Here is a 10073-nt window from a genome sequence, read left to right on the forward strand (position 1 = left end):
CTATTGTCACTGCATGGCAAGCGATTCCTGTCCAAACCTTGGCAAATCTCGTGAACAGCATGCCTCAACGTGTATCTGCTCTCCTGAATGCTCGTGGGGGTTACACGAAGTACTGAACTGTAATTTTACTGTCCGTAATCCCAGTCGTAATTTAATTTTTGTTTTTGTTAAAAAATTTTTTGGCTAATATGCAAAATAAAGAGATACTTCTGGAAAACATATAGAAGTTACACAGTACTGTCCATGAATTGAGTTCGATATCAGTTTACATCACATTCAAGGATCAATTTATTTGTTTCGAAATGTCAACTGTGGTTTTTGTTTCTTGTAAAGGTCACATTAACAAAATCTAGAATAATTTCAACATAATTCCAATGAACTTTTGGTTCTAAGACATCTTGAAAAGTAAGTTCACCCCCACCAAAAAAATAATCCATATTAAATGCCAAGTCTGTAGTTGCAGTTTCGATAGCTTAAGTTTTTCTTATTTTCAATCTCCATTTGCAGGTTTTAATTCAAATCTTCTTCACACTCTTCACTGACCCCAAGGAGATGGCTTCCTCTTCCTCTGATATTGGAGACAATTTGGATGCACTCACCTGTTCAGTGTGCCTTCAAATATACAAGGAGCCTGTTACTTTACCATGCGGTCACTCGTTTTGTCGGTTGTGTATCGAGAAACACTGGGAGAGCAGGGAAGAAGATTGCGTTTGTCCAAATTGTCGTGAGGTTTTTCCACAAAAACCAAAACTCAAGAAGACTGTGGCCTTTGCCTACATCGTGGAAAATATTGTGAATGTGAAGAAGGGAGGCACTGGAGGCACTGGAGGCACTGAGAGTCATTGTGAGGTTTGTAATAGAGAGGCAGCGAAGAGGTGTGTACCTTGTGAGATCCTCTGCTGTGAGCAACACCTGAAGCCTCATCAACAAAAATGGCACAAATTAGTGGATCCAGGAGTGAAGATTGAGGAACTAAGATGCAATGAGCACAGAAAGCCAATCCTACTCTATTGTAAGGATGATGGAAGCTTGATGTGCGTGACGTGCACAGGTGGAGAACATCAGGACCACAAAATTGTTGGTGTGGAGATTGCTTATGCTGAACTGAAGGTGAGTAAATCAGTGAAAATGGTTATTGTGTGTATTGTTACGTTTGTGGGGGTAGGTAATGAAATACCTTAGTCCAGGTAGAATTGTGTAGGTTTAGCATGCTCCGTATGTCGCGAAGAAGCCACCTCGATGTATTTAAGTCAGGATGTCTTGGAAGTGTATATGTGTCTCCATACAAGGGGTGGAGCTATGCTAATTAGTTAGGGCATCTGTACAAATTCCCCGTGTGTAATTACCCTTGTGATTTTTCCCTTCGTTCCTTATGACACTTACACCACCAGCCATGCGATGAGCAACTAAATTAAATAAAGCGATCACCGACCGGATCCGAACATTAACACTGACGCCACCCAGCTGAGTCATCTTAAGGGGCGTCAAGAAGGGCCATGAGGCCCCATCCAGAAAGGAATGATTGGTTATGGCCATGGATTGAAGCGACGGCACTCGGTGATTGGAGCGCGGGTGATGTCAGAGAGAACATTCCAGCACGAGGGGCTAAAAGGTGAAGCAACCACCATCTTTATCTCTTTAGGTCCCGGGCTGATCACAGCCAGTCACAGTTGTGCTCTCTCGCTGTCCTGGGATTTGTGCAAGCGGACGTATTATTTCGCTCTCTCGTGTGGTTCTGGCTGGGTCAGCGGGCGGTCTCTCTTGCTCTTTTGCCCTCTTCGTCTCTTCTGGCCTGGTCGCCGATGGAGGAGGACGCAATTGTGTTGTGCTTCCTGCTGGGCGTGCCTGAGAGACGGGTGGAGCTCGGTGCAGCCGACTGTGCAGGACCAGCTGGCTGCGGCGCCATTTCTCGCCGTTGGGTGTTTTTCCCGTGCAGGGCCTCGGGACCCATTCGACGACTGCCAGGGTTCGAGGCCCATTTGAGGAGACCAGAGCTGAGTACCGGCCCACTCACCACACCACCTTTTATTTTATTTATTTCTTCCTTATGTTGTATATGAGTCCATATGGAGGGTCCCTCATTTAGGAATTAGTTGGTTTTACCATTCGGTTTGTTCTGCCTGCATTATTTTTATTAAACCTATTTTACCCTCACCTGAGGAGAGGGTATTGCATTTGAGTCCATTTGTTTGTCTGTTGGTCTGTTTGTTTGTTTGTCTGCACAGAATAAATATGATTTTCTCTGCAACTGTTGGTCCGATTGACAGGAAATTTTCACCATTGGTGCAACTCCACCTGTATAATTTTTTAATCATAATTATGACGTCATAGGTCATGTGGTTTGCCGCCATCTTGGAAAAATCGAAAAACTTTGCACCTTTATATCTCGGAAAGCGCTGAATAGAAAAAATTGAGACATGGCTCATTGTAAAGAACTCTCCATGGGGAATAAAATATGTTAATAATGATATCATAGGTGCCTCCATTATGACGTCATAATTCTACAAGTACAAAACTTCATTCCATCAAGATGAAATTTCTTGAGCGCCATGTCGGCATAAACTGGGGGAGAAAAAAAAAATGATGACGTCATCGGTCACGTGGTTCCGCCGCCATATTTGTTTTAACACAAAAGCCTTAAAATCACTGAAAATACATCCCCGTGAGGGTTTGCAATCTCTGATTGCTCTTTGTCTTGTTTATTACTGCATTTCATTTGTTGTATTGTTGTGTTCTGTCTTGTTTATTTGTCGTGGGTTCGAGGATACCCAGTGAAATCCATGCAGGTAAGCATTGCTACCCTCCACCCCCGTGCGTATCACTGCCACCATAGTTGTGTATACGCCTCGGAGTTAAATCTCATTTGGTCATCTGTCACCCTGCGGTGTTCACTCCAGGGGACGACACGACAGTATTATATCCATAATATTTTATGTATGTATTATATCCATATTATTTTGGATTATTTCTCTGAAATAACCTCATAGAATGCATCGGTGTCCAGCCATCCGTCCGTATGTATATATATTATATATGTATGTACGTCTATTAACATTTGACGAAAACATCTCCTCACAAACCAACCGACTAATTTGGATCAAATTTGGAATGAATCATCAGGACAGCAAGGTCTCATGGGGTTGTACTCCCCATACAGATGTGCCCCCTATTAAGGGGATCAAAGAGGATTTTGCCACAAATATTGTTTCATTCAAAAATCTTCTTGAAACCGACTACTGGATCCAGACCACACTTGCCGTGGGGCATGGGCATCGTGACCATGTCCTCACCTTAAGTTGCGCTCCCCATGGCTCTATCGTCCCCGGAAAGGAGGCCACAGGCTCCCTCCAGTAATCCCTCATATTCACTAAAATGTATTTTCCTCACAAACTACCTGACCGATGTGAACCAAATTTGGTACGATGCATCACAACAGTAAGGTCACATGGGATTGTGCTCTCCATTTCGATCTGTCCCCTATATGAGGCTGAAAAGAGGGGGGTTTGCCTCAGTTGAACACGAGGTAATGTTGCTGATCGGTTTTCTCTCTCCTATATCTCACTATAATTCACCAAATGTCTGTCTGTCTGTCTGTTCCCAGGTACTGCAAAAAAGGCTGAACCGATCGCAACAAAATTTTGGGTGGGTAATCCTGGGAACCCCTGGAGTAAAATAAGCTATATTGTTTTTCCAATTTTTTCCCACAATTTTCCAATTTTTCCAATTTCAAATTTTTCCAATTTTCCAGTTTTTCCAAACACGATGGAATAACATTTACCGATATGAACAGTGATGTGGCTTTTATTAAAATTCTACAAATACTGTTTAGACTTTGATGATATGTTTGTGATATGATTTAACGGATATTTATATAAATCGTTTAAAATAAAAAAAACCCTTCAATTTCTGATATTTTGCCTTTTCATTTGGACCTCCCAATTGAAGCCCCGCCCGTAGGGTAGGTACCGTTGCTAGTAATTCTAATTTGTCGTCTTTTTGAACTTCCATGTGTACAATCGGGCATGGGGAAATAACCGCGAGTCCCCCCACAGAGCTAGTTTTATATGACGAAGGCTCGTATAGAGGCCTGCATATTTCTAAAACTTTCCGATTGATAATTAATTATCCATTCATGAACAGCTTGTTATATCATGGGAGCGGAATATTCCTCATAAACATGAGATTTCTGGGAATGAGTTTGTCATCAGAATTATTTATCATGTGCTGTTGTTGATCATTCACCTGTTCAAGCCGTGAAGGGGAATGAATACGTTTTTTTCAGGTGACCATCTGATAAAAGGTGAAATTGTTGATTTGTTGATTTGATAAGGGTTCAGTGTTCACCAAAATAAGTTTGTTTTGGAATAAGGAAGAAAGTTTGTGGCCTGAGCTACTTACAATCCTCTGACTTCAACACGAATGAAGGTTAAATGAAGATTCATCATCACAGAATTTTCATGTAAAAAGGTGTGTTTAATGAAGCAGAAAGATGTAGGTAAGTCGTTTCCTGCACCCCAACTATAAAACTTTACTGAACTACCTATCTACCTATCGTGTTAATTCGTGTCGTGTCTTGAGGCCTTGTACAGTGTACACTGTACAACCTTGAGGCTTTGTTTTTCTCTCAGCGGTCCGTCGTTTGTGATCCAATAACTTTCGTTCTCTGTTTTCCCAGTCTTTTCACCCCATAGCCTACTTCCTTGTGTAAATCTCAACAAAAAAAAAACAAAAAAAAACATTTCCTTCTCTGTTCTCATTCGTTTATTCATTCTTATTCGTTGGTTCGTTCTTCGACCACGTGTTTCTCCCCCATTTCCCCAGATAGTTTTCACTGTTATTAACCTTCAATGTTTACACTTTCCCCTCACGTTATGTATTCCGTCATATATTATCACACCTTTTTCTTCTTCTTCTTTAAAAGGCTGCTTTCGACTTGCTCACCAAAGCTATTCATCCCAAAAAAAAATTCCATCTCCTATAGTGCCTTTTTTCTACATTCCCTAAACTCTCCTGCACTCCATCCTCCATCCAGCGTCCTTAAAAGTATTTTTAACTCGAAGGTCACAAGAAACTCATTTTGCAATAAATGTTCGTTTCCCATTAATCGTACGCTTTCTAAAATCAAATCTCACCCCTCCCCTCCAAATCTTCCCCATAACCCCTCCCCTCCAAATCTTCCCCATCACCCCTCCCCTCCAAATCTTCCCCATCACCCATCCCTTTCAAATCTTCCCCCTTTCCCCTTCCCTCCTAATCCTCCCATCACCCATCCCTTTCAAATCTCCCCCCTTGCCCCCTCCCTCCTAAACTACCCCCTCACCCCTCCCCTAAAAGACTCCCCTCGCCCCTCCCCTCCTAGACTCCCCCCTCACCCCTCCCCTCCAAATCTCCCCCATATCCCATCTCTTTCAAATCCCTCCCCTTGTCCCTTCCCTCCCAAACTCCCCCCTCGCCCCTCCCCTTCAAATCTCCCCACCATTATTTCTTCTCAATTTCCCCCCTCTCACTCCCCCTCCTCAAAGCGTCCTCCCCGCTTCTTCCCCCTTCCAACTCTCACCTCCATCTCCCCCAACCTTCTGCCTCGCTCTTCCCCCCTCCTCAAATAACACCTCATTGTGCCTCACCCAATCACCATCAAACCTTTTGTCCGCCCCATCCTTCCCTTTCTCCGAGCTATTCTGAAATCTCTGACACACCTTCAACAGCTCTCCCTACCTCTTCCACCTCTTCCACATCTTACCCTACCCCTCCTCCCCCCTGTTCTGTATCCGATGCTCCCCCTTCCTCTTCATTAACGGTATGGACCTCAAACATCCGGGGCCTTTGTTCAAACTTAACTGATCTCTCCATACAGGTTGCTTCTGTCAAACCAGACATGATCTGCTTAACAGAAACTTTCCTCCTTCATGATGTCTCTGATTCCTTAGTATCTCTCCCGGGTTACTCCCTCCTCCGGTATGATAGACCTGAGCCTCGTCCTGGAGGTGGGGTTGCTATCTTTATCAAAAACTCTCTTCCTCACTCGCCCTGCACTGCACTCTGTCCACCTCTCCCCCAGGAATACCTCTGGCTACGGCTTCCCCTTCGCTCCCACCTCTTGTTCATATGTGTGTTGTACCGTCCACCAAACAGTGATGACTCCATCTACATCTCGCTGTCTGATAATATGGACCAACTTCTATCTACTCATCCCAACTCTCTCTTCCTCATACGTGGTGATTTCAACTGTCATCATGCCAGTTGGCTGGGTGTGGGTGCCTCTCTCACCAGCCATGGCTCCTCAGCAAAGGACTTCTGCGACTCACTGGGACTGACACAATTTGTCAATTTCCCGACCCGGATCTCAGTCAACGGAGCATCTTCTCTTCTGGACTTGGTTATGACTAACTTCCCTGAAAATGTCTGCTGCTCTTCTTCTGCTCCAATCGGATCATCTGATCATGTCCTTGTTAAAGTGGACATCTCTCTGACCATCCTCAGGGAGCCTGCTCAGCATCGACGAGTCTGGCATTTCACTCAGGCCAACTGGCACGGTCTTCAAGCAGCCATCAATCATCTGGACTGGTCTCCCATCTCTACCACCTCTGACATCAACTCATCCTGGGAATTCTTCCAAAGTAAATTGCTCTCTCATGCACAGATTTATCCCATCTCGTCTTCAGTTGTCATACCCTTCCTCCCGTCCATGGTACACGGAATCTTGTGGTGAGGCTGTTGCCCAGAAACAACTTGCCTTCATCTCCTGGAAAGCAAATCCAACGGAAGGAAATCTCATTTCCTTTAACAAAGCCCGAAACAGATGTGTGTCCACCCTCAGGAGAGCCAGGAAACAATATCTCTCCGTTCTCAAGACCGAACTCTCTTATCTGTCTCCCTCTTCCAAATCCTGGTGGTGTCTGGTCAAATCCCTTTCTGGTGTTTGTTCCCCCTCCATCCCCTCCCTTACCTCAAACGGCTACACATCTGACTCCGCACGTGAAAAAGCTGAATGCCTCAACTCTGTGTTTGCCTCTAAATATTGTGTCCCAAACCATCCCTCTCTGTACCCACCATACCCAGTCGTACCCAGCTGCTCCTGGACTCTGCGTCCTTTCCTCCTGACAAGGTGGAAAAGTTTCTGTCAACCCTCGACTCTGATTCTGCAACTGGACCCGAAGGCATCAGCCCACGGGTCCTAAAATCCTGCTCTGCCGCTCTATCTCACCCTCTCTCTGTTCTCTTCACCCTCTCTTTTGCTCAAGGTCAACTGCCATCTACTTGGAAATCAGCCAACATCACCGCTTTACACAAAAAAGGTGCAAAAGCAGATCCGAGCAACTACAGACCAATCAGCCTTCTCCCAATTATCAGCAAAGTCATGGAATCCACCATTGCTTCGGATATGAAATCTTTCCTCTTCTCCAATGGCTTGATCTCTGATCATCAATTTGGTTTCAGACCAGGTCACTCTACTCTGGACATGCTGCTTCTGCTGTCTCAACAATGGATGGAGGTCCTCAATGCCAAACAGGAAATTAGAGCTGTCTCCCTCGACATATCACGTGCCTTCGATACGGTCTGGCACCCTGTTCTGCTCACCAAACGCTCCTCCTTTGGTATCCATGGAAATCTCCACGCATGGCTGGCGGACTTCCTCTCTAGTCGTCGTCAATGTGTGGCCCTGAATGGGTTTCTCTCATCTCCTCTTCCTGTTCAGGCTGGAGTTCCCCAAGGCAGTGTTCTGGGCTCTGTGCTTTTTCTGGTCTTCATCAATGATCTCTCTGACTCTTTTGAAAATCCTCTCTATCTCTTTGCTGATGACTCCACTCTCTGCCGCTCCATTCCTCTTCCCTCAGATCGGCAGTCTGCAGCCTCCTCACTCTCTGAAGACTTGGACAAAATCACAGACTGGTCAAACAAGTGGAACATGTCTTTCAATCCTGACAAATCTCACACTCTTACTATGTCTCTCTGAAAAGATCGACTGGACAACCCTCCCATCTACTTTCTCAACAATCCTCTCCAAGAAGTTCTGTCGCTCAAGCTTTTGGGTCTCACTATCTGCCATGATCTTTCTTGGGAAAATCACATGTCCAAGCTGGCCTCCAAAGCCAGTCCCCACCTGGGCATCCTCCGTCGTGCGAAGTCCTTCCTCGGCACACCTGAGCTCCTCACCACATACAAGGCTTTCATCCGCAGCTCAATGGAATACTGTTCTCCCCTATGGGCTGGTGCTCCTGCCTCACACCTAGCTCGGCTTCACGCTGTTGAAACCAAAGCTTTCAGAATTATTGGAATCTCCTGCGTTGAAGCTATCTCTGAGGGCCTTTCACTCACTCACCGCAGGCAGGTAGGTGGTCTTTCTGTCTTCTACCGACTCCTCTCTGACCTTGCACCCCCAGCTTTCTCTGTGCTCTGTCCCCGAAATATTCCAACAGGTCGCACAAGATCTGCCAGCAACCCTCTGATGGTTAAACTGCCGAAATCTCGGCTCTCTGCTCATGGATGGAGGTCCTCAATGCCAAACAGGAAATTAGAGCTGTCTCCCTTGACATATCACGTGCCTTCGATACGGTCTGGCACCCCGCTCTGCTCACCAAACTCTCCGCTTTTGGTATCCATGGAAATCTCCATGCATGGCTGGCGGACTTCCTCTCTCGTCGTAGTCAACGTGTGGCCCTGAATGGGTTTCTCTCATCTCGTCTTCCTGTTCAGGCTGGAGTTCCCCAAGGCAGTGTTCTGGGCCCTGTGCTTTTTCTGGTCTTCATCAATGATCTCTCTGACTCTCTTGAAAATCCTCTCTATCTCTTTGCTGATGACTACTGTCTGTCGCTCCATTCTTCATTCCTCAGATCGGCAGTCTGCAGCCTCCTCACTCTCTGCAGACCTGGACAAAATCACAGACTGGGCAAACAAGTGGAACATGTCTTTCAATCCTGACAAATCTCACACTCTTACGATGTCTCTCCGAAAAGACCGACTGGACAACCCTCCCATCCACTTTCTGAATAATCCTCTCCAAGAAGTTCTGTCACTCAAGCTTTTGGGTCTCACTGCCTGCCATGATCTTTCCTGGGGAAACCACATTTCAAATCTGGCCTCAAAAGCCAGTCGCTGACTGGGCATCCTCCGTCGTGCGAAATCCTCCTTGGCACACCTGAGCTCCTCACCGCATACAAGGCTTTCATCCGCAGCTCAATGGAATACTGCTCTCCCCTCTGGGCTGGTGCTCCTGCCTCACACCTAGCTCGTCTTCACGCTGTTGAAACCAAAGCATTCAGAATCATTGGAATCTCCCGCGATGAAGCTACCTCCAAGGGCCTCTCACTCACTCACCGCAGGCAGGTTGGTGGTCTTTCCATCTTCTACCGACTCCTCTCTGGCCTTGCCCCCCCAGCTCTCTCTGGGCTCTGTCCCGCAAATATTCCTACAGGTCGCACAAGATCTGCCTGTAACCCTCTTATGGTTAAACTGCCAAAATCAAGACTCTCTGCTCACCTTCACTCCTTCATTCCTCTTTTCTCCCGCCTCTGGAACAAACTCCCTCACTCTCTTCAATCCCACTCCACCCTCCAGGTCTTTAAAACAGCTGTTCACCACCATCTCTTATCTTCCCCCATCCAAAACGTTGATATTTTCTACCCCCGCTAATTTCACCCCAATTCCACTTTTTTGAAATACCAACGTCTGTCCTGGAAGTCCTTGGTGTCCTTGTGTTTTATACTTCTCCCACACCCCCCCCCCTTCCCACGCCTCCTCCCCCCAAGCCCACCCCCTCCCACACATCTCCCTGCTCTCAAATGTTGTGTTTGTGTGCTTCCCCTTCTCTCCCCATCTTGTCTTCCGCTCCCCTTTTTATATAGTTCGTTTGTCTGGTTGATTTGCTTGTGTGATAAATGTTAGCTCTTTCACGAGCCTCGATTCAGTATACAAAAAAAAAACCAAAAAAAAAACCTTCACTGTTTCATTCCTCTTTTCTCCCGCCTCTGGAACAAACTCCCTCACTCCCTTCAATCCCACTCCTCCCTCCAGGTCTTTAAAACAGCTGTTCACCACCATCTCTTATCTTCCCCCCATCCAAAATCTTGATCTTT

At 46.0% G+C, this 10073-nt stretch overlaps 1 protein-coding gene across 4 annotated transcripts in view; it reads left to right on the forward strand.

The window, feature by feature from the left end:
• Nucleotides 1–10073, forward strand: part of LOC137419700 (E3 ubiquitin/ISG15 ligase TRIM25-like) — a 64952-nt gene that overhangs the window by 14880 nt on the left and 39999 nt on the right. For 2 of the 4 annotated variants that reach the window (XM_078770389.1, XM_078770391.1), the window contains exon 2: nucleotides 508–1110. In XM_078770389.1, coding sequence (XP_078626515.1) covers nucleotides 553–1110 — 558 coding nt within the window. In that variant the 5' untranslated portion in view covers nucleotides 508–552. The remainder of the gene's footprint in view (nucleotides 1–507; nucleotides 1111–10073) is intronic. The other 2 variants (XM_078770390.1, XM_078770392.1) reach the window with 1 other exon arrangement.

The sequence above is a fragment of the Myxine glutinosa genome, chromosome 1, assembly GCF_964187855.1.
Source record: "Myxine glutinosa chromosome 1, kmMyxGlut1.1, whole genome shotgun sequence".
Lineage (NCBI taxonomy): Eukaryota > Metazoa > Chordata > Myxini > Myxiniformes > Myxinidae > Myxine > Myxine glutinosa.